The 23,886-nt window shown below is 44.9% G+C and overlaps 2 protein-coding genes across 5 annotated transcripts; one reads left to right on the top strand and one right to left on the bottom strand.

Annotated features, from left to right (window-relative positions):
• The first annotated feature begins 222 nt into the window (after window positions 1-222).
• Window positions 223-2,923, top strand: GNG3 (G protein subunit gamma 3). Of its 4 annotated transcripts, none has more exons than XM_087943460.1 (3): window positions 223-312; window positions 2,233-2,338; window positions 2,709-2,923. In XM_087943460.1, the coding sequence occupies exons 2-3, from the start codon at window positions 2,240-2,242 to the stop codon at window positions 2,835-2,837; spliced, it is 228 nt and encodes a 75-aa protein (XP_087799586.1). In that variant the 5' UTR covers window positions 223-312; window positions 2,233-2,239; the 3' UTR covers window positions 2,838-2,923. The 4 variants fall into 4 exon arrangements, with proteins under 4 accessions (XP_087799586.1, XP_087799587.1, XP_026545111.2 ...); XM_087943461.1 differs by having other exon boundaries at window positions 303-312; window positions 2,230-2,338; XM_026689326.2 differs by lacking the exon at window positions 223-312 and adding an exon at window positions 431-515 and having other exon boundaries at window positions 2,230-2,338.
• Window positions 2,924-4,018: 1,095 nt separating this feature from the next.
• On the bottom strand, window positions 4,019-19,104 carry LOC113426891 (adenylosuccinate synthetase isozyme 2-like). The gene is given in 14 exon segments (XM_087943458.1): window positions 4,019-5,247; window positions 7,187-7,336; window positions 8,295-8,392; window positions 8,903-9,027; window positions 10,337-10,491; window positions 11,137-11,263; window positions 12,411-12,492; window positions 13,705-13,812; window positions 15,379-15,445; window positions 15,980-16,030; window positions 16,654-16,722; window positions 17,612-17,714; window positions 18,808-18,867; window positions 18,869-19,104. Coding segments are annotated over 14 exon segments (1,407 nt in total). The 5' UTR covers window positions 19,028-19,104; the 3' UTR covers window positions 4,019-5,194.
• Window positions 19,105-23,886: the final 4,782 nt, after the last annotated feature.

Below are 23,886 nucleotides of genomic sequence, written 5' to 3'. Positions count from 1 at the left end.
AACAGATGGTTTGGTCCCAGCATTAATTGCTTTGTGGAATCCTCAAGATATTATCGATCCATTGGATTCAATTTCCTCTTAGCCAAGGTGTGCCAAATGTCTTAGGAAGTCAAGGGAGGGGGGTAAAAAAAACAACAGCCCCTTCTGGTCGTCCACCTTGGAGAGGATTCTGTAGGGGCTGCTGCAGTGCCCCCCCCCCACTCCGTCCCTCCCTCACAGCCCAGGTGACTTTCCCCAAATCATCTCAGCCTCCAGCCCGAACGGTCTGACTCCGCTCTATCTTCACGTTTGGCAGAAAAAATCTCTTCAAAGGTGCGTGCGTTGGTTTGGGCTGGGTTTCCCCCCCTTTCGGGTCTCTGGGGTGGGGGTAGGGGCTGTCAGGCTTGGGGGGTGGGGGGGAAATGATTTCCATGTAAATATAAAGGGAAATCTCCGCAGAGGAAAGAGGGGGTGGTGGAAGGGCCCAGCTATATGAGGGACCTGTTCATAGGAACTATTAGGATGCAATAGATGAGGCAAGTAGGTAGCTAGAAGATGGATGGATGGATGGAGCATAAAGTAAAGGCAGGAAGGCAGAGGGGGAGAAGGAAGGAAGAAAAGAAGGGAGGAAAAGATGGATGAAGGAGGTAGAGAGGAAGGGAGGACACGATGGATGGATGGATAGAAGGAAAGAGAAAGATGGATGGAAGGAAGGAAAAGGTAAGGAAAAGATAAATAAGGGTGGGAAGAAGGGATAGATAACAGGCAGACACAGACAGATCTTGTCCTCTATTGGGGTAGGAAACAACAGATGGAAGCAGAAAAAATATATATATTTTCCCCATCTCCTTGCTAGAGAGGGTGTGAATGGCTTTGGATGTCATACTATATTGGGAGTGCCTTTTATTTATGTTTTGTAACATCTCTTCATTTTGTTCGAACAGATTTTTTTCCCTTTTCTATTTATCTTGGGTGCCTCCAAGATGAGAGAAGGGCTTGTGGCAGAAAACAAATGGGGTGGGGGTGAGATGAAGAAAAAATTCAGAATGAGGCAGGGGCTATTTGCTTTGGGAGGGGGGGGGAATCTGGAATTTACATTGGATCAGAACCATAGGAAAAGGATATGTTTTTCTTGAGAAGTTAATTTGTCTTTATTGTACGCAAGATTCGGTCTTTGTAGGAAAAAGAATGAAGCGTCCTGGCTTTGAATGAAGCTCTAAAGGTTATTTAGACGATTATGGTTTATAAGAAAATGAGAAAATGGTCTCTTGTCACGCTGGGGTTATTTTTAATTTATTGTTCTGCTTCTCTCGCCTCTCCTGCCCTGCGTTCTGCCCGGGTTTACATTCACACAACACACCGAGGTTGTGATTTGTGTTATAGGAACCCAACTACACCCTAAATAGTCGCTCTTTTGCATAGTTAATGGCATGTTGTGCAAATCAAGTCAGGTTGGAGTCGATACGATAAGCTGCGTCTAAGGAATCCGTAATTGTTCAAATTATGGCAAGTCGAGGTTGGACATGAACTATCCCGTTTAACCCTGGTGAAAAATAATACTTGTGCCACGGTAGATGCAGTCCCACACGCTCGATCCCCTGCTGGGTGAATTTGGGCCTAGTCATGTTGCTAGTTATAATCCAAAAACAGGATCCATTTTTGTTCTAAAGTCATATAAAACTGGAAGATTTTAAGAAGAGACCGGACAGCCATTTGCCTGGAATAGTAGAGCAGGGGGTTGGACTAGAAGACCTCCAAAGTCCTTTCCAGCTCTGGTATCGTTATAGTTAAAAGATACCTTGCAAGAACACCACAAAGAACAGAATTCCTGAAATATAAATTCCCCAGGCAGAGCTGGGCTGAGAGTTTTTACTAAACTATCCAGTCTTGATGATATGATGGAAATTGGTCTCCAGAAAGTTCAGGCAGGTGAAACACCTTTGGTTCGAGTTCATAAGACCTTAGTTGTACTTTCTACTTGGGTTTAACTCATCCTGTGAAGTGCAAACTTACCGACGTCCACTAGGTGGTGCAATGCGTTACTGTACTAGTTTTGGAATTGCATGGGTGCCCTCCAGTGGTCGCCTGGAATACTGTGATGTAGCCCGAAGTGCTAAGGTTCAGCAAATTCTACTTCTAGTGAAGTTGCTTGCAAGGATACTAGTTAGGGCCAATTTTGAAGCACGTCTTCAATGTCTTCTCTTACGGTGACTGGTCTTGGATGGCCTTTCTCCTCTCTGATGTCCTCAGCAGGTTCCTCATGAAGGGCGAAACCCCTGTCAACAGCACCATGAGCATCGGCCAAGCTCGCAAAATGGTGGAACAGCTGAAGATTGAGGCCAGCATGTGCAGGATAAAGGTGAGGAAAGGACCTCCGGGGGGTGGGGGCAAGTTAGACGCTGGGCGTTTACTTCTTTGACAACTCCAAGGTGTGTGGACTTCAACTCCCAGAATTCCCCTGCCAGCATGCACCTTCCAAGTCGTTAGTTAGCGAAACGCCACCTTGGATAAACAGTGCCAACCAACAAGGCTGCAACACCCCGAGCAGCCGCTAGGTGGCAGCAAAAACCCATCTAGTAGCTGGTTTTCTTCTCTGGTCTGCCCCCTTGTGTCTATATAGAGTACTACAGCCCAGATTTGTAGCTGTGATTTTATAAAACGCCGTTGAATCGAAAACCAGGAGACGACTGCCATTCTCTAATTTTGTTTTTTTTCCTCTCCTCCTCAAGGTGTCCAAAGCGGCTGCGGACTTGATGACCTACTGCGATGCCCACACCTGCGAGGACCCCCTCATTAGCCCCGTGCCCACCTCAGAAAACCCCTTCCGGGAAAAGAAATTCTTCTGCGCCCTGCTTTGAACTATTTTTTGCTCCCACCCACTTACCCTTCATCCCTGACACCGGGTGGTGTCCCTTTCCTTTACCCTCCCCCCCCCCCTTGCTATACTCATTCAATCTATATGGAGTTGGGTTATTGAAGGACCCTCGGCCTCCAAGCTATCACTGTGGGGTAGAGAAGAGGGGGTGGGGGGAGGTTGTCTTCATGGCAGATCTATTTTCTCTGGCAGAGACCCGCCAATTCTATTTTCTCTAAAGCTTCTAGGCTCAGGAAGCAGATCCTTGAATACTAGAGAATTATTATGAAAGCAACAGCCTCATTTTCCCCCTACGAAGATGGGAAGTTGTGGCTTGCTTAGGGGGTGGGTGGGGGGAAATCAGGCTGTCTAAGTACCCTCCCTCAATTAGACCAGACAGGGCAGCAAGCATTGCATCCACAGACCCCCGGGATCCAACCTAAGGGGTTTCGTTCTGGCATTCGCCGTCCAGCATCGTTCCCACCAACTTCGCCGTGGTTAAAAAGTTTCGCTCCAAATCGAGGTTATCGAAGCCAGCCCTCTCTTCCTCCTCCTCCTCTTCTTCTTCCCCCATCCCAAAAGTCTCCCCCCGCTCCCAGGAAAGGGCGGAAGGTTTCCATGACAAGCCGATGGTTCTTCTCACAACTTTTCACCCCGTTCTGTATGTCAGAAAAGCACGGGAAGTTAATAAAATTTACTGGAGCCAGTTCTGGCGGATTGCGAGTGTTGAGCTACAGACTGCGGGCGGAATGGGGATGGGGAAAATGGAGGATTGGCTCAAAAGGAGATCCCCCAAAGACGAGATCTCTAAATCAGAGCTCTCCAAACTTGGCAACTTGCTATGCTGGCTGGAGAATTATGGGAGTTGAAGTCTTAAAAGTTGCCAAATTTAGCCGTCCTTCTCCAGGATCAATCCAAAGGTGTGCATGGAACAGATAAGTCTTCAACTTACAACCAACCGTTTGTTTAATGACCGAAAAGAAAACGCCTGATTTGTTAAGCGACCGCCATAAAAACCATCGTAAAAATCGCGTCCGACTCGACTTACGACCGCAATGACTTTATGACGCAAATTTTTGCTCCCAATTACGATTGTAAGTTGAGGACTAGCTGACGATGGCAACCTGGGAAGAAAAAAGAAAGAAAACCAGCAAAAAAAGAAGATTCTTTCACTATTCCAAACGATTTATAAAAATAAATCGTGATTCTTTATTGCTTTGGGTGGCAGATTGCCAGAAGCAAACTTAACAACCGAGGTGAGAACAAAACAGGTTTCCTTCTAAAGCACTAAAGTTTCGTGTGGTTTTGGACGTAGTGAGAGAGGTTGGTGCAGGTAGAAATCTAGAAAGCTTTAGCATCCCATCGGCTGCTTGTGTTAAATGGCTGCTTCTCTTGTTAACCAAAATGGCAATTAAAGAGGCTAGTCCTGATTAAGGTCCCCAAGGGGGAAAAAATGCCACAGAATCTACAGGGAGTGCTTCTGTAATTTAGCGATCCCTGGAGAAGGGAGATCTCTACAATTAGATTCAAACGTAGAAAGCGTGCTGTTTTTTAAAATATATATATATAGAAAGCTAAAAAAAATTGGGCGACGCGTCAATAAGTTTTCAAAGGCACAAAACGTCTGCGATTCAACGATGCACTAGTTTCCAAGGAACAGGGGAGGTCCTTGACTTATGACAGATCCCCTTTGTGATGGTTTGAAATTACAATGGACCTTTCCCCCTCCTCCAGAAGTCTACTTACCGCCCAAGTTCTATACAGTAGATAGGATGCTGAAACTACAGCTCCCAGCATTCCTCACTGCCAGCCGACACTGGGTGGAATTCCCACTGTAGCAGACAACCAATGGAAGGCTGCCATTTTTGCACCAGGGGACTACAATTCCCATGAACCACTCCCCCCTCCCCCATCTGGCTGGAAGGGATGGCGGGGGGGGGGAAGAGAAACACCTCCAACATGGGGTCAGGCTGACTGCCAAGGAATGACAAAAGGGACTAGTAACATGGAAAGAGACGGTGAACCATGACTGCTGGTCAGATCAGGGTTAGGGGTGATCGATGGCAACTTATTGGGGTGGGGGGTGGGGGGAAAAGGAACAGGGTGCGAAAATGGAGTGTGTGCCCTTAATTTGTCCTGGAAAGATGTGTAAAGCTCAGCTGCCAGCAGGATCTGTCCTAATTCTGTTCCCGAACAACCAACGGACAGAATCAAGGGCCAAGAGGAAATTTTACACGGGGGGAAACTGAGGAAGGGGAGGGGGTCTGGCTTGAGTGCATTCAAGAGGGGTGAGCGGGTGTCCTCAGCTGCTTGCCCAATGGACTTGAGAGGCTTCAATCCGGGGTGGGGAGGCAGAAGATCTCAAAAGAGTTTGATGATGGATTTGCGAGATTTCCCGACACCAATCCACTTGACTGAGAAAGAGAGAAGAAGGGAGGGAGAAATTGGGTGGGTGGGTGAGTGGGATCTAAAGAGGAGACCACCAGGAAATCAACTCCTGCAGGAAGACATTTAACAGACAGATTAACAGAGTTGGAAGGGACCTTGTGGGTCATCTAGTCCAACCCTCCACCCAAGGAGATGATTTGACTGAAAAGTAGCATTGACGTCTGATTTTCAGCGAAACCGGCCCACTGCAAATTATTGGTCTGCTAAATAACCAGGAGGTTCACTTAACGACTGCTGCAAAAAAAAAAAAAGGGTCGTAAAATCATGCTATTGACGTAGGTGACCTGCTTTACAATTGTCACGAGTTATGACTAGTGATGGGTGTCAACTCATAAAACATTCCTGGGCCTGTTTTAGTATTTGCCATTAAAAAAAGAGGGGCGGGTGGGAGGAAGGAAATCTGGAAGAGCAGTGCAGCCGTTTGGAAACGAAAATACATTCTAACTCTTATTTTTAAAAGGCTGTAACTAAACTACCAGAGTTTTTGCCCGGGGAATATATTGAATTGGAGAATGTGATTGATGACACCCAGCCTGTGAACGTGCTCAATTGGAGAATCTGGTTTATGAGACCCCCAGGGGGAGAGGGGGAAACAGGGTCACAGGGGACTGTGAAATTAAGTATGCCAGAGTTGGCTGAATACTAGGGCAGGGCCAGTATGTCGCCTCAAATGAATCCTTAGAAGTTTTTTGAAGTTTGGCTCGAGAATCGTGATTTAATTAGGGTGATTGCTGGAATCCTGACAAAGGGGTTCCGTATTTATGACGGTTGTGGCGTCCCCAGGGGTGTGTGTCACGTGATCCCCTTTTGCAACCTTCTGAGAAGCGAAGTCAACGGGGAAAACCACTCAACCGCCAGGTTACTAACCTTATCATCTGTAGGGAATTCACTTAACAACGGTGGCGAGAGGGGGGGAGTAAAACGGGGCCAAACTCCCTTAGCAAATGTCTTCCCTTAGCAGCATAGCTTCTGAGCTCAATTGGGGGTCGTAAGTCGAGAGCTACCGCTATGTTTAAACTCACCCCCTCAACTTCCTTCTTCATTTCCCCCTTTGGTTTGAAAAACAAGAGCCAGAATAAACTTCTGCAAAGATTCTTGAGCCCTGTTAAGATTTTCTGAGGTCATACGAAGCCCATATCTATATCTATATCCATATATATCTATATATCTATATATCTATATATCTATATATCTATATATCTATATATCTATATCTATCTATCTATCTATCTATTGGGGGGGGCACCCTGGTTCGTCCCTCTGCAATCATGGGTTGGAATTCAAATTTCTTAACAACCAGTTCTGTGGGCGTGGCCTAATTTGTGGGTGTGGCTTGGTGGTCATGTGACTGGCTGGGCGTGGCTTGTATGTAAATATTATAAATATTTATGTCAATATTGAATATTTTTTTTAATTAAAAAAGAGCAACTTTTACCCCGAATCAGGCAAAGCAGGCAGGCAGATTGAGTTGCTCACGGAATCACAGATTCACTCAGAGATCTACCTTTCTGCCATCTGCTGCCTGAGTCTGCACTGAAAAATAGAAGCTAAGAAGGTCCAGCTCCGCTTTTAGATTAGCTAGAAAGCACGAAACGCCACTATTTCCTGCTTTCTAGCTACTTTAAATCTCCCGGCACAGCAGAACAGCTGATGCTCGGGGGGTGGGGGTGGAGGAAAAATAACAACTTACCAAACGCAGGCAAGTTTGATGGCACGCATGCTAGATAAGGAGTGAATGGGTGGGGAGGGGAGGGACCAGCCAGCGGCACAATTTGCCGATTCTCCAAACTGGGCCGAATCGTAACGACCAGTTCTATAGAACTGGTCCGACCAGTTCTGTCCCACCCCCCGCCTGCAACCCCATTTCAAATACATGCAAAGTTTGGACCCGCCCCAAAGGCTCACCTGGCACTCCCAGGTAGCCCTCGATAAACCGGATGTAAGCCTGGGCCTCGGAGGGCAAGTCGTCAAAGGTGCGAGCCCCCTCGGTGCTACGCTTCCATCCAGGAAGCTCCTTGTACTTCACGGTGACTTTGTTCAGGAGCTCCTGGTTGGCTGCAGAGAAAGGAGCAGAGGATCTAGTTAGGATCCTTGAGGGATCTCTGAACCCTTGGGAGGGTTTTCTACCAGACGTTTCGTGGCCCAGCCGGGGGATGTCGTCAGGGTAGGAGGGAGCGGGGTTTGGGAGGACGAGGGAGACTGTGGGATCCTTGGTGGTCTCTGAGCTTGTTTTCTTGCAGACATTTCATGACCCAACTAGATAACCTCATCAGTGCTAGAAGGGAGTGGGGATAGAAGGAGGAGGAGGAGGAGGAGAAGGAGGAGGAGGAGGAGGAGGAGGAGGAGGAGGAGGAGGAGGAGGAGGAGGAGGAGGAGGAGGAGGAGGAGGAGGAGGAGGAGGAGGAGGAGGAGGAGGAAATGTGGGGTCCTTGGGGCTCTCTGAACTTAGTGGTTTTATTGCAAATGTTTCATGACCCAACTTGGTAACAACATCAGTGCTAGCAGGTTTGCAGAGAGAGGAGGAAGGGATGGAGGAAGAAAGGAGGAGGAGGAGAAGGAGGAGAAAGGAGGAGGAGGACTGTGGGGTCCTTGTTGCTCTCTGAGCTTGGTAGTTTTCTTGCAAATGTTTCATGACCCAACTTGGTAACCTCATCAGTGCTAGAAGGGCATTTGCAGCAAATTGCTCTCCCTTCTAACACTGATGATGTTGCCTAGTTGAGTCATGAAACATTTGCAAAAAAAGCTCAGGAGAGCAACAAGGACGCCACAGTCCTCCTCCTCCTCCTTTTTGTCTTCCTCCTCTTCTCTGCAATCTCCACTCCCTTCTAACATGATGATGTTCCCTAGTTGGGTCGTGAAACGTCTCCGAGAAAACCATCAAGCTCAGAGAGCCACAAGGACCCCTCATTTCAACCCTGAGCTACAAATAATCTCTTCTAACGATACAGAGGCAACAATTAGCTCCTTATCTGCTGGGACATAAGCCTCTGCATCCCGAAGTCTGCAGTCTCACCTGGGAAATATGGAATCTGCTTCCCATCCAGATGGTATTCCACACCCACTTTGATCTCTTCAAAGGTGTCAAGTATGTCCAACTTGGTCACAGCCAGGCTAGGAAGCGTCCCCCCCAAAAAAAGAGTGTTATGATCAATCCAAAAAAGATTATTTTTCTTAGGATTATTTTTCACCCTCTTAGGATTATTTTTCACCCTTTTTCTAAAATTTAATTTTTTGTTTTATTTTATACAAACATTCCATCTTTCGTTTTGTCATCTGGGTGCAAATATCTTGTGCAATAACTTAATGATGGGGTCACTGATTTAACCACGGCAGAGACTGGCTTAACAAACGTGGCAAGGAAGGGTCGTAAAACGGGGCCCAATTCGCTTCACTGACTCCTCTCATTCAGCAACATGAAATTTGGGGCTCGGTTGTAAGTCGAGGACTGCCTACGCTGCATAGAAACGCAGCAAATCAATGTCTCCTCTGTCAAACCATTCTTCAAAACTTCCACAGTGCATTCAAGTCCCACAAGGAACAATAAAAACATTAAATATATACATATACATACATACATACATACATACATACATACATACATGGAATTTGGCAGAGACTCACGCGCTGAAACCATTGATCATGTGGGCGTATTTCACCAGGACGAGGTCCAGCCAGCCGCAGCGCCGCTTACGGCCCGTGGTGACGCCAAATTCCCGTCCCCGTGTTTGGAGCGTCTCGCCGATCTCCTGCAACGAAAAGAGATTTAAAAATGTACGGAGATGACACTCCTTAAGCCCAATGCCAGCTTTTAATGCTGAAATATTCAGACATCAACCACAAAAAAACCCACAAAAAACTAAGTAACGGAGGTAGCTAACTAACATCAGGGTGGATTTGATTTAAGTCAAGTCGATTGAAATTGCGATTGAAACCCCTAGTAAAAAGGGTTGATTTAAATCAACTTGACTTAAATTGTAATTTTTAAAGAACAACTGTCATCTCTGTCCCACAGAGGCTCCTCCTCTGATCCACTGTTGACTGACTGACATTCCCAGTATCGCAGAATATATAGCCTCATCTATATATATAAAAGCAGAATGCCCCTCACGCATCATCACAAAATCTCCAGAACCGTAAAGCCTACAAACTTGAAATTTGGCACTTATGTTCCTCTTGGCTTCTAGGGGCTCACTAAGAAAGGATTTTTCCAAATGACCATCAGAGCATTTAGAGTATTTCCTATATTATTATTATTATTATTAACACGCTCTGATGCTAAGGAGTTCGACTCCCCCTCCCCACCTGGAAAGAAATCTCTTCTAAATGCAAAACAAGCAGAGGAGTTCCAGTTTCAGAGCACTGAGCAACTTTAGTACAGAACAGTTGAGCTAAGCCACACCCAGGCTCCTTGCTGTCTCCCCTTCTTACTCACGCAGCAAGTACTGTTTCAGTTTCCAAACAGCCCTCAACTCTCTGACACACCGACAGGACGCTAGCCAGACGAATTCCGATGGATGCTGGTAGGCAGAGGCAGAATTTTTCTTTCCTTATTTTCCTCCCCAAAAACTAAGCCTGACCACATGGTTTCGTAGCGAAGCACATGGGTATCCAGCTAGTGCTACATAACTAAGCTCCAACTGCATGCTGAATAAGCTAGATTATTAATGTATCTCAAATGGAAAACTATCTTTAGACTTTGTTACTCCAAAATTCGATAATTGTTTTTTTAAAAAAATCCAATTTAAATGCTTTTTAAAAATCCAATTAAAAAAAATAAATCATGGATTTTTATCCACCCTGGCTAAAATGAGCACATTTTGTATTATTCCGTAATATCATTTATATTTCTTCATCGTTCATCAAGTCGACCCGATAGGATTTTATCTTAAAGCAAGGAATGGAGCAATGGGAGGCTGCGACCGGATGGGTGCAAGGTTGAGAAATAATTAACGGAGGATAAAATGGGGGCGCAGTTCAGGACACAAAAGAAAACGGTGCTCCCCCAGGTGAGTTTGAAGACCTGGGGAAAACGCACCCTGATATTCAGGGACTTACGTTGTTCTGCTCGGTGGGGAAAGTCCCCACACCGACGCGGGTGGTGTACGCCTTCACCACGCCGTACACTTTGCCGATGTAATGGGGCGGGATGCCAAGGCCGGTGCAAACCCCTCCCACGGTGCAATTTGAGGAGGTCACGAAGGGGTAAGTACCTTTGGGAGAGACGAGAAAGAATTTTGGGCTACAAAAGGATTTTTTGGGAGTCAGCGACACTTGCACATTTAAGGTGAGAGTATCTACTTAGAATTTCACATCCCTCTGCGACCAATTTTTGTCCCTGTACTACGAAAAAAGGATGTTGAGTGTTGTAATGACGAGGCAGTAGAGTTGTTTGATCATGATCAACTGAATCATGATGAAATTTATTGGAGTCTAGTCTTGCATTTATACACATTTTTAGTTATCCTCCATCACTGGTTAACTTTGGTTACTGCTTAACTTTCGTTACTGTTTAGCATAATAGTAATTAACACAATTAATTATCTCTAGTTAAAGTCTAACATATGTTTACTTCCTCTCTCTAATCCTCCTTTAGATTAGTGACTTTGTTTGCCTGAGTTGTATTTGCTTGTAAACATTCTTTATCTGAGGTTTGCCATCCGAGATAGGAACATTCCTGCAATTACAACTCTACAGTTGAGACTTTGGAAAAAGTTCAGAGAAGTGCAACTAAGACGATCAAAGGCCTGGAGACTAAAACATACGAAGAACGGCTGCAGGATTTGGCTGTTTTTGATTCAGAAAAGAACAGCGGTAAACAAAAACAGTGAATTTTAATTTTGCCAAAGGAACATTACCAAAATCGATGTCCAGGAGAGCCGCGTTGGCTCCCTCCACGAGAATCTTTTTGGATGGCCCGTGCAAAGCTTGATACATGAAATAAACCCCGTCCTTCACCAGGGGGCGGATCTTCTCGGCGTAGATCTGCCAATCGAGGAAAGATTGACAGGTGCATCAACCGGAGGGCAATTTCCCCTAATTCCAAAGAAGGAGCTGAGTGCTTTCCTTTATTTTTTATTTTTTTTTAAAGAAAGGGCAAATATCCAAATAAGGGAAGAATTCGATAGGAGGCTCCAATTCCCCAATTGTTCTTCAATTTATTTCAAAGGAGGAAGTTTCTAGTCCTTCTGGAGGACAGGTGCACTCAAAGTAGTTAAGATCAAGGCCACAGAAGGAAGAGAAGCAGGTTGTTTGTAAAACGGGGCTTGGGTCTCAGCCAAAAATACGACTGCACCAAACCACGGTTTGTTCGTAAGTCCTCGACTTACGACTGCAGTGAAGCCCAAACGTCCTGTTGTTAAGGTTTGGCGCTTTGCCCCATTTTGAGACCTTTCTTGCCACAGTTGTAAAGTGAATCACCGCAGTTGTTAAGTTAGTTTACACTGTGGTTTAGCAAATCTGGCTTCTCCATGGCTTGTTGGAAGGACGTAAAAGGGGAACCACCTGCTGCGACCGCCATAAATAGGAGCCATTGGCCAAGCGTCTGAATTTGGATCACGTGCCCACAGGGATGCTTGGAATGGTCATGGGTGTGAAATACAGAGATAAATCACATTTTTTCAGTGACATTGTAACTTCAGTCACTGAACAAATGTTTGTAAGTCGAGGACCGCTTGTATTTGAGTCTGCAAATTGGGGATTAAACCAGCTTTAAACAGACATTTGCATGGGTCAAGGAACCTCCCCGCCTGGATGCCACAAAATGTCAGGGCTCCGACAATCCAACTCCCATTCAAATCATAAGTCTCTAGCCGCATCTCTGAGAGTTAAAAAAATGATTTATTAGGAGTGATCATGTCGGCATTACCTGGATGCAGCCGACTCTAAGACACATCTTTTATTTCGCCCTTGACCCTGGTCTTCCCCCCACCTCCTAGATGTATATTCTCCAATGGGACACATCCATAGCTAAGAGTCATCCATCATGCTCTCCAGTAATAATTTTGCGTGCTAACAGCTTCGGCTACTTAGCAATTATCTGAAGTATTTAAGGAATGTTCTACATTCCCCACTCCCCTTTCTGCTGGCAACTAGAGACCAAATAAATATTTTTTTAGCTGACACAAAATACCTTTAGTTGTTCCAGTTCGGCTTCCGTGTCAATATTAAGCGTTGGGTAGCTGGTTTTGTACTGCTGGGCCAAAACCTTGAATCTGAAACAGATCAATTAGTTACTTTGCGAATGATTATCGTTATCCAATTTCTTCGTCTTGCGGTTCAAAGCCGAGCGGCTGCCGGTAAGATTCAATATACAAACCTCCGACAATGATAAACCTAAACATAGATTAAAATGACAAGAAGTTTAAAACAAACTTTAAACAGCTTTCAAACTTTCCATTTATGCTATCGCAGGTGCAGTGGCAAAATTCTGTGCAGCTGCAATGACCACAAGGGAAATTCGATTACAGAATTAAAGATGTTTACTGCACCAATTTCTGGTAGATACCTAACAATTTTTAGAGAATCTATATTTACACCCATATTTACCCCGCTCTCCCATCACATAACCAAAGGTAAGAGCCATAGTGTTTGATACCATGTATTTTATTATTATGGAGGTTATTAATTATTAGTAATATCTTTTAACATTATTGTAAACGGCGACAATTTGTCTATTGCTGGTCTGTGACCATAATAAAGTTGTTTATTATTATTATTATTATTATTATTATTATTATTATTATTATTATTATTATTATTTACTTTATTCATTAAACATGAAACTCAGTCAACTGAACATTTCAAAATGTATCCCAAATATTATTACCTGCCACTGATGGTTGATACGGGTTGCTTGCCAGCATCCTAGGTATCGACCAAGCGTTTTCTTAAAATATCCGATGCTCTGAGTAGTGCAGTTTTTTTGCAGTTCTGCTGTTTATTGCAGGAAGCTGCGATTTCTTGATGTGTTTTGTAAAATTCTTGGACATGGTACCAAGTGCCCCGACGACAATGGGTATCCCTGTCACTTGTTTCATCCATAATCGCGTAATTTCGAATGGCCAGGTTGCGACATTTTGTGAATTATTATATTATTATTATTATTCATCGCAGTCAGCCAGATATTCAGACTGGATTTGGCTTTTTTGTCTACCTATCGAGTCCTTACCAAGGACCTGGGATAGACAAATCTGGATGTTTGAGGGTGTTACCGATATCGCCGCAGGATGGAAGCTGTTCCAAGCAAAGCTGCCTTCTGCAATTGACTGATGGCAAATTTGGTGTTCAAGTGGTGCTCCGGTTGTTTTGGGATTATTATTGCTGTTGTTATTATTATTCCACTTATGCAGAGTCCTGCCTGCCCCCGATCCTCAATGAGGACTAGTGGCATCCCTGGATTCAACGCCCACTCCCAAATTACTCACTTTTTGGAGAACTCGTTGAAATCTGCCAACAGGTCACAAATGCGCAGGCCGGTGCGTGAAGCTTTGGAGGCGTAGGCAGGTCCGATACCCTTCTTGGTGGTGCCCAGGCTGTTGGAAGAAACCAACCAGGGTCTGAAAGGACACTTCCCACTCTCATTCCAACTACAGATAGTCCTCGGTTTACAACAGCTCGTGTAATGACTGTTCGAAGTTACGACGGCACTGAGAAAAGCGAGTTACGGCCGTTTTTCAAACTATCCCCGTGATCAAAATACAGTCGCTTGGCGACTAATTGTGGTTGTAAATCAAGGACTACCTGTAATATTGTCTAAAGGTACGTGAGAATGGAGACTGGGATAAAAAAGAGCCGCAGTCAGGGAATCTCTAAATATAAAAGCGAAAGATCACTCATGCATCACAAAATCTCCAGAACCGTCAAGCCTACAAACTTGAAATTTGGCACGTATGTTCCTCTTGGCTTCTAGGGGCTCACTAAGAAAGGATTTTTCAAAATGACCATCAGAGCATTAGTATTTCCTATATTATTATTATTATTAACATGCTCTGATGCTAAGGAGTTCTACTCCCCCTCTCCACCTGAGAAGAAATTTCTTCCAAATGCAAAAAAACAAGCAGAGGAGTTTCAGTTTTAGTTCCACAGCCCCAAGCAGCTTTAGTACAGAACAGTTGAGCTAAGCCACACCCAGGCTCCTTGCTGTCTCCTTGCTCACATGGCAAATACTCTTTCTGATTCCAAACAGCCCTCAACTCTCTCACACGCTAGCCAGGTGAATACTGATGAATGCTGGTAGGCAGAGGCAGATTTTTTCCCCCTTATTTTCCTCAGATAAGAGTCAGCCGAGCCCTCAGCTGCATAATGGCCATGGCAAAAGAATCAGAAGGGACCCTCCATAGTTTCCCAGGATGTAAAGAAGAGAGACCTTGGGAGACAGCTAAGATGCTGTCCAGGGAACAGATAAGAGACAGCCAATCCCTTGGCTGTATAATGGACCAGCTCAGGAGGGACCCTCCCTAGTTTCTCGGGCTATAAAGGATTAAAATAATATAATATAATAAATATAATAAATATAATAAATATAATATATATAAATATATAATATAATATAATATAATATAATATAATATAATATAATATAATATAATAAATATAATATAATATAATATAATATAATATAATATAATATAATATAATATAATAATATAATATAATATAATATAAAATAATATAATATAATATAATATAATATAATATAATATAATATAATATAATATAATATAATATAATATAATTAATATAATATAAAGCATTAATCGTATGTGAGAAAGACCTTGAGGGATGGATGAAAACATGCCATGGAAGGAGTCAGAGAAGAGACTGCTGAACCCTCAGCTGCATAACGGATGGAGAAAGAGACCCTCCCTAGCATCTTCAGCTGTAAAGATGGGGGGGGAAGGTGTACTTTCACACCAGCACAATTCTGTCCATCTAACTGTACAATAAAGTCAGAGGAAGTTCTTCTGGGTGCGTTTCCTGTTTATGGAACCACCTAGCAAAGGCCGCCACTTCTCCAATTTCAGCCTGCTGAATCATTTCCGCCCTTGAGTCTTTGGAGAGGTCAAAGCTTCAAGCCTTCTTCCCAATCTCCCACTTACTTTTTGCCTCCTTGCTGTTGCCTCTGATGCTCCTGGATGCCATCCACAGCTTGGTGGAAATTAAACACTAAAAGAAATAGAAGAGAGCCAGTTTCGTCCGGTTGGTTTAAGGCACCAGGTTTAAAAAGGAGTTCTAGTCCTGCTTTAGGCATGAAAGCCAGCTGGGTAACTTTGGCCGAATTGCCTGGAGATTGTGAATTCTAGTCCCGCCTTAGGCATGAAAGTCAACTGGGTGACTACGCCAATCACCAGGAGACTGTGAGTTCTAATCCTGCCTTACCCAGGAAAGCCGACTGGATGGCTTTGGGCCAATCCCCAGGAGACTGCGAGTTCTAGTTCTGACTTAGGTATAAAAGCCAACTGGGCGAGTTAGGGGCCATTCCTCTCTCTCAGCCCAGCCCCTCACAAGGTTGTTGTTGTGGGAAAGAGGAGGAGGAAGGTGTGTTGGATACATTCACCGGCTTGAGTTATTTGTAAAATATTAAAGGCAGAATATAAATCAGTAAATAAACAGATGGAAAGCTTTGGCTCGCTCCTCACTGTCTCTTCTGTTTTCCCAAGATCAGAGCGCTCTAAAATTCCTGCATTTTCGAGGACTTACCCAAGTGAGCGCGATCGGAAATCACAGTCCTCGTTTCCCAGCCTTCCAACCCTGGGGAATCAAAATGTTTCTTAATATTACAGCCCTGGAAAATGCAATCCATCCCTTCTCCCGCCATCAGCCATTTCCAATTTCGCTCCAATGCCATTGTCCCCAGAGCCAAAACGATGAAGCGATTTTTCCCAATTGTAGATAAAACGTCCATTACGGTTCCTCTTAGAAACCAAAGTAGCTGGGACGGTTATGAAATTCAGGAAGAAAAAATGAGGTTGGAGTCTTGGGGATTTTGGAGGAAGCTCAAGAAAATCTCAGGTAGACATCCATTCTTGGAGAACATCAGCTCTCTTTCACCTCGATGTTTATGAGAATTAGCAACCTCAGGATCATCACAGCCATTTTATTTTATTTTTTTAAGAGAAATTGTTCTGGATTTGGGGAACCAAGGGGGTCCCAGAACCACAATTTCGAAGGACGAAAAGTTTAACGTCAAGACCCTTATGGACTTTCATGGTGGACTTCCAAAACGACCTTGATGATGGGAATCCCAAGAAGAACATGCTGGCAACGGTTAAGTTTATTTTGGGAGGAAAATTAAGGCAATTGGTTCAATGCATTTTTTATTTAACTTCCTGTGCTTTTTCCTTCACCCCAAATTGATACCGAGAAGGACTCACCTGGTCCCTTCTTTAAGTTCTTCTCAGCTTCTTCAAAGAGTCCCGGAAGGTGAATTACGACCCCGTTCCCTGGAATAGAAAAGCATAGTATTTTCTCAGGGTTTTATTCTTATAGATCATCCTTGACTTACAACTGTTTACTTAATAACCGTTCAGCGTTACAAAGGCACAGGAAAAAAAATGACTTTTTTCCCCCCAGGACTGTTTTTCACACTTATAACTGTTGCAGCAATCCCTATGGTCCTGTGATCAAAATTCACACTCTTGGCAACTGTAGTGACTCGTATTTACGACGGCTGCAGTGTTTCGGGATCTCGGGATCCCCTTTTGCGACCTTCTGACCAGCAGTCAACGAGGAAGCTAGATTCCTTTTACAACTGTGTTGTCAGGATTCCAGCAGTTATTCTCCATTTAAATCATGAATCTCGAGCCAAACTTCCAAAGGATTTATTTGGAGTAAACATGCCGGCACTGCCTGGGTGTAGCCAACTCTGAGACATGTAATTCACTGTCACCTTTGACCCTGGTTTCCCCCCCCCCCGCCCCCTGGGTGTATCCTAATTCATATTCTCCAATGGGACACATCCATAGTCCAGAGTCATCAATCACGTTCTCCAGTTAGATTTTTGCCCAGCAAAAAGCTTCAGTCACCTAGTTACTATCTTTGAAAACATTTATGGAATGCACTTTCGGTTTCCAACCTGCCGCAGTGCTCTTTTAAACCCCTTTGCCCCCTCCTTTTCTGTTGGCGACTCTAAAAAGACCCCTAGAAATATTTTATGAGTTGACATGTGTTATACTAATTTAAAAACTGCCTTAACATCCGTGGCAAGGAAGGTTGTGGAAAAACGGGGGGAAAGCCACTTGACGGACGTCTTGCTTAGCAATAATTATTTGGGGCTCTATTTTGGTTGTAACCCGAGGACTACCTGCAACGGATGCACGGATGAAAGCTCACCGATGAATGCTGTGGCGTTGTGATTGATCACTCCGCTGGGCAAGAGATGGAAATTGTATTCCACCGTGTCCACCACCACAGTGTGTCCTGCATTGTTGCCACCCTGCCAATCAAGAGATATAAACAGGTGTCGATAAAAGAGAACAAAAAAGCACACACAGCTGTGTTTACACAACATGGACCCACCCCTGTCAGGCTGCACCCATACAGGAGAAGGAGATTCAAGGAGAAAACTTTGAGAAAGGACTTTTAACAGATTGAGTTGGAAGGGACCTTGAAGGTCATCTAGTCTAACCCCCACCCCCCAATCAAGCAGGAGATCCTACACCATTTCTGACAGATGGGCAGTCCAAGTCTCAGTGCCCGAATACAGCAAGAGCTGTCCATCCAATTACTGACCGGCTGTTCCAGTTTGCGTCCGACTTTGAATGCCGACGGGAGGCCGAGTCAGCCTTGAGGGCCTCAGGGTGGGTGGGTGGTGCTGATTTCTTACCCCACCCCCCCTTTTTTTTTGGCTTGAGGACAGCTCCCGGGTCAAAGACTTGTGGACTTCAACTCCCAGAATTCCTCAGCCAGCCCCCCCCACCTCCCATTGCAAAAGATGGGAATTGTAGTTCCCCCACCAAAGCTGCAGAGGATGGGCTTTGTATTCCGCCCATATGGGGGGGAGAACCCATTCCCCCCACCCCCGACACATACACACACGTTTGTGAGAAAGCAGCCCTGTTCAGGCTGTGGAGGATGGAATTTGAAGTCCCCAGCTGCAGAGGAAAGGATAGGATTCAAGTCCCCCAACCTGCGCAGTTTGGGATTTGTAGTCCCCACCCCAGTTGCAAGGGATGGGATTTGCAGCTGCCCAGTTGTGGAGGATTGGGATTTGGAATCCCCAACTACAAAGGATAAGATTTAAGTCTCCCAATCTGCAGAGGGTGGGATTTGTAGTTCTCCCAATCTGCAGAGGATGGGATTTGTAGTTCTCCCAATCTGGAGAGGATGGGATTTGTAGTTCCCCCAATCAAGAGAGCCCCCAATCAAGAGAGCGTGGGATTTGTAGTTCCCCCAGGTAATGAGGATGGGAGTTAAAGTCTCCAGCCGCAGAGGATAGGACTTAACTGGGGAGGATGGGATTTGTAGTCGTCCCCCCCAGTCGCGCGGGGATGGGGCTTGTGGTTCCCCCCCCCGAGCCGAGGGCTCACCTGGCACCTGCAGACCAGGTCGGCGTCGAGGCTGAGCAGGTCGACCACCTTCCCTTTGCCCTTCGTCCCCCCATTGCGCCCCCAGCACCACCGTCACCCGGTTCCCCGCAGGGAGGACGTGGGGAGCCGACCCCAGCCGGGCCCGCTTCCCGCCTGGCCCTTCGCCGGCCCCGCCATTCAGCAAACCCGCCGCCGTCCCCGAGCCGCCCTTTCCCGCCATGTGCTGCAGGCAAAGCGGCGAAGCCCTAACATGGCGCCGCCCGGGCAAGCTTCGGCGCCAGCAGTCAACATGGCGGCCGAGCGAGATTTAAGCGCCTTCCTCCCCTCTGCCTTCTGTTCTCCAGGTACGGCGCGCGAGAGCAGACATTCCCAACGCGGCTAAGCCAGCTTCCGCGTTCGCCTTTCTCCATTTCCCCAGGTAAGAAGGCTGGTTTGGGAGGCAGCGCGCGGACCCAGGTGACGTCTGCCGGGCACACAGGTGTTTCTGGCGTGGAGCGAGGGCTATAATAATAATTATGGTGGGTGGCACAGCCAGCCAGAGGTTTAGTCCGGATTTGGCATTCTTGTCCACCCATGGAGTCCTTCCCAAGGATAGGCAGGTGTTTTTATTAAATAATATTAAAGGTATGTGTTGCAAGATGTCGGCTGTGCCAAGCCAAGCTGCCTTTTGCCATTGACCCATGGGGATTTTGTTAATGCCAAGGTTGCATAGGGCTCCAACAGTTACAACAGTTCCATTTTGTGACTGCTCCAAATCATCACAGCACCAAGTGACTTATGACCGCTTTTCACCCTTATGACCATCATGATCCAAATTTGGACCCTTGGCAACTGGTTCATACTTATGACTGTTCTGCTGTGTCCCAAAGTCACGTGTGATCCCCTTTCGCGACCTTCTGTCAAGCCAAGTCAATGGGAAAGCCAGGTTCACTTAACAACTCTGGCAAGAGAAGTCGCATGGGCCATAAATGAAAAAAAAAAACAAAACAACTGTGGTGCCTTGGGTTCTCAAAACTAAGAAACTGGGCTTCTAAAATTGTGTTCAGCTCAAAAATTGTAATTTTAAACCCAGCAGGAATTATTAGCTAAAATGGCCAAATTTCAATAAGCAGTAAACAAGATCCTGGAGGCTGGAAAAACAAAGGATTTGAAAAACAAGGTAGAACGTGGTTAGTTATCATGGTCATCGAAAGTTGTCAGAGGACTTACTGACCCAAAATCTCATGAAGAGCTGTAATGTTTACAAGAAGCAGTTAATTGCTCTGTATTATGTCTTACTCCGGGCAATGTGGTTTGTTTCACTGTTATATTATGCAGACCAGCCATCAAAGTGTCTTTTTGGTTGCAGGAAGTAACCAAGCTTTTTAAGCCACAAATCGGGTTAAGAAAACTATAGCTTAGTGTTGTGAATGTTCCCTAGAGCCATTCAACTTTAAGATGGGTGGACTGCAATTCCCAGAATTCCTCGGACATGATGGGGGAATTATGGGAATTGAACTCCACCCATCATAAAAGTTACTGGGATGAATGAACAGTGCCCTAGATTTAAGATATTTTTGCTGTCCCGGCTCCCAAATGTTATTATATTCTAAGCTTTGCTTTACATAGGATAAAAAGGGAAATTTATCATGTTTTTAAACCACCCATCTCCCTCACAGAGGGACTCTAAATAAACATTAAAAAACCAGCAAGACACAACATATTGCATTAGAAGAGTCGTATGGAAAAGGGCATTAAATATATATATACTTTCCTCAATCCCTTCCAAAATTTATGAGACTTATATACTGTATAAGGCAGAGACCTTTCAATAAATGCTCCGTTAGTGAAAGCCATCAAGAGCAGAAACAAAACTGTCAAATCCTTCTTGTCATCCAAGCTTGGTTTTCTTGCAGACGTTTCATTACCAACCTTGGTAACATCATTAGGGTGTAAGGGAGAAAGGAGTTAGCTGGCTGTTTATTCCCTCTTCTATGCACCAATGTTATCTACTTAGGTGGTAAAACATCAGCAAAGAAACAGGTAGTTAATTCAAAGTAGGTAACTCAAGAGAACAAGAACCCAATAAATAAGGCTATATGGTCCTTGTTTAGCGACCTTTCAGTTACAACGCGGATAAAAAAAATTAACTTTGCAAGCTGTCCATGCACTGACAACCTATGCTAGTCTATACAGCAAAGGGAAGCAGCAGTCCGATCATAAGAGCTTGCCGGCAACTGCTTAAATACCAAGTTGCAGGTTCCAATGGTGGTCACTAAATGAGGACTGCTTGTATTCAACGCCCCCAATGAGAAGATGGGTTGCGAAGAACCACCGGATGCGAATCCCGCCCTCAAAGGCAGGCCCCTTTGGTTATCAACGAAGCAGCAGACTTCTGAGAGTACCCACATTCAAATTTATTGAAGAGGAAGGTTTTTCTGCTAAAATCAAAATTAACTTTCCAGAATGGTTTGGTCTTTGGAGATTGTGTTTCACTGGGGAGGAAGAAGAGGAGGAGGAGGAGGAGGAAGAGAAGGGCCCAATGCTTCAAACGACGACACTGAAAAAGTTAGCAGTGCAACAGAAAAAGCTAGAGTCAAGCGAATGGCTAATTTATTCTAAAAATGGAAGGTTTTTTTTTTCCAACCTACAGATGCCAGAATTGTTAAGAAAGGAAAAGTTACAGATGTAAACAACCACACAAAAGTTACATGTTCAATGGCAATCCCTCCCTCCCCATATTTTTATTTTTATTATTTTTTTACTGGCCGCTTCAACGTTTCACCATTCGTAAAAACATTTTTTTTCCTTTTTACTGCCTTCGGTTTCGCTTGAGCTTTTGTGTCTACAGCAACTAAGACATACAATCATGAAAAAACACTAACAGATTTTTTTTTTTAAACAGGCTGAATTTTTTAAAGGTTTTTTTTTTAAACCGTTTGACTTTTTTTTTTATCTTTTTAAGTTTGCTTTTTTACAAAAATGTGCAGAAAAAGAAAAGACATCTACTAAAGTTGCTAAGAATTCTTTCTTTTCTCTCTCTCTCGGTCTGTTGGTCTAAGGGTGCAGCAGTTTCATTCATTCCCCAGTCCAGAAAGCCAGAAATCCCTTTTTTATAAAGGTCCCATCAGAAAAAGACCTTTACTTTTAAAAACAAAAACATTCTATTTCTTAGAAAGTACAGAAGCTAACTGGGGCCCGGCGGCTCTTTCCCATTTATCCTGTGATCCAACAGGTGTAACCAAGGAACGCCTGACTGTGATCTCAGCAGCTGGCACTCTGCACATGGGGCAAGGAATGCCCACAGCCAACTTTTCAGAGCCCCTCCACAATTTCAAACTCACACAAGCGGTCAGCTACTGAAGTTACTCACAAGCATGGATCGTCTTCCCTGTCTCACCCTCAGCATATGTGCGCTGTTTTTCTCCAGAAGAATTATTTTTTTTTTGTCCCCCTTGGTGGCCTTAAGTATTGAAAATACCAGTTAACTTTAGATATAAAAACAGTTGTTCACACAACCACACGCATGCACGGAGATCAAATTCTGCCTTTCCTTCCCCTCGTCTGTATCACCTTCCTTCTCCCCCCAATCCAATTTCCCAGGCACCTCCCGAAATTGGCAGAATTCTGAATCTGGCTGAAATGCAGAATAAGCATTATTATTATTATCATTTTTAAAATGGGGATGGAAATAAAAAGCTGCTTGCGAAGACTGGGAAGAGATTTCGGGAGAATCTATTCTTTTTTTTAAAAAAAAAATTAATAATAAAATAAACAGCCAACATTTAAAAAAAGGAAAAAGAACCCCCAAACCACCCACCCCTGAATTTAAAAAGTTTGAATTTCAAACAGTGAATCACAAGGAACTAATCTTTTAATCCCTGTGGATGGGAATCAGACATAATTAGCCAAGCTGGAGACAAGCAGCGCCAAGAAGCAAGGGGGTATTTACACGATGGGGAGGGGGGTATCCAGAGGGCATCCAGTGACAGAAAGACTCCCAAACCCTTTCCTCTGATAGACAAGCCAAGAAAGACAAGTTAATTCGATAATGTGAGGGAAAAGAGAATAGGGAAGGAGGAGGAGGAGGCAGACAAGAAGGTAGACCAGGAAGAGGAGGAAGGAAGGAGGAGGGGAAGAGGAGGAGGAAAGGAAGAAGAAGACTAGAAGAAAGAGAACTATGCTTTCAAATAAACACCAAAATTCATTTTCCAAGCTAGAAACAAGCGGTCTGTCCAACCCCTTCAAGGCAGGCTGTCTCCCCTTCCCCACATTATGTAGAGGCCGATCCGTTTTGCAAAACCATAACAACCCCAGGGTGATGGGCTTCCCCTCTCCCATCCTCACCCCTGCGCTTGACAGTATTTTAAAAAGCAACGTAAAAGACGACCTTTCAGTGTTCCACATTAAAGCTACTCGGAAGTTGAATTCGACCTGCTAGCACAATTTCCCTATATACATGTCAGGTGCTAACACCCAGGAGATCCGGCAAGAAACCCTGAGAGATTTAAGTTCCTTTCATTCCATTATCAAGGCAAAAAAAAAAAAACCAACTAAAATCAAAGAAGAAAAGAAAGGAGGAGGAAAGGACATAGATTCTGTAGAGATGATCAAAAGGAGCCGGCTGAGTCGCGGGAGGGGAGAGAAAAAAGAGCTACAGGCTTCAAACGGGGATGAGTGGCTGGTTTGGTGGTACGGTCGGCCGGAGGGATTTGTGAGCCTTGCTTGAAAATTCGGAGGAGGAACGGCGGGGGAAGTTTAGCCTCCAGTCTGTGGCACCCAACATTCACTGTCTGAAAACAGGGGTGGTGGTGATATTTTGACAGAGCGAGGAGAAGGGCCTGGTTCTCGCCCGGGAGTTACTGCACAACGAAAAATCGAATTATATGTCGACACACGAACTCCTCCCCTGGGTTTTAAGTTGAAAATGGGGGGGTGCCCCAACCATCCACCTTCCCAGCCCTGCACCCCTCCGTCTTCCCTCCGTTCCCCCCCCCCAGGAGCCCTGCCCCTCCTCTTTCTGTCCCACCCCGGCCCCCAGGACAAGCTGCCAGCCTAGCTGCTCTACCATGTCTTATTTTCCTATCCGATCATAGACGG

The sequence above is a fragment of the Notechis scutatus genome, chromosome 14, assembly GCF_049901735.1.
Source record: "Notechis scutatus isolate UNSWTSFEM ecotype Mainland chromosome 14, rNotScu1.2, whole genome shotgun sequence".
In the NCBI taxonomy this organism is placed as follows: Eukaryota; Metazoa; Chordata; class Lepidosauria; order Squamata; family Elapidae; genus Notechis; species Notechis scutatus.
Note: the sequence above shows the minus strand (reverse complement) of the source record. Positions and strands in the feature narration are given on the sequence as shown.

Excerpts from the sequence above, each read along its gene's own strand:
- GNG3 (XM_026689326.2), top strand. Across the intron at positions 2,339-2,708 it reads CCAGCATGTGCAGGATAAAG|GTGTCCAAAGCGGCTGCGGA; the intron begins GTGAGGAAAGGA and ends CTCCTCCTCAAG.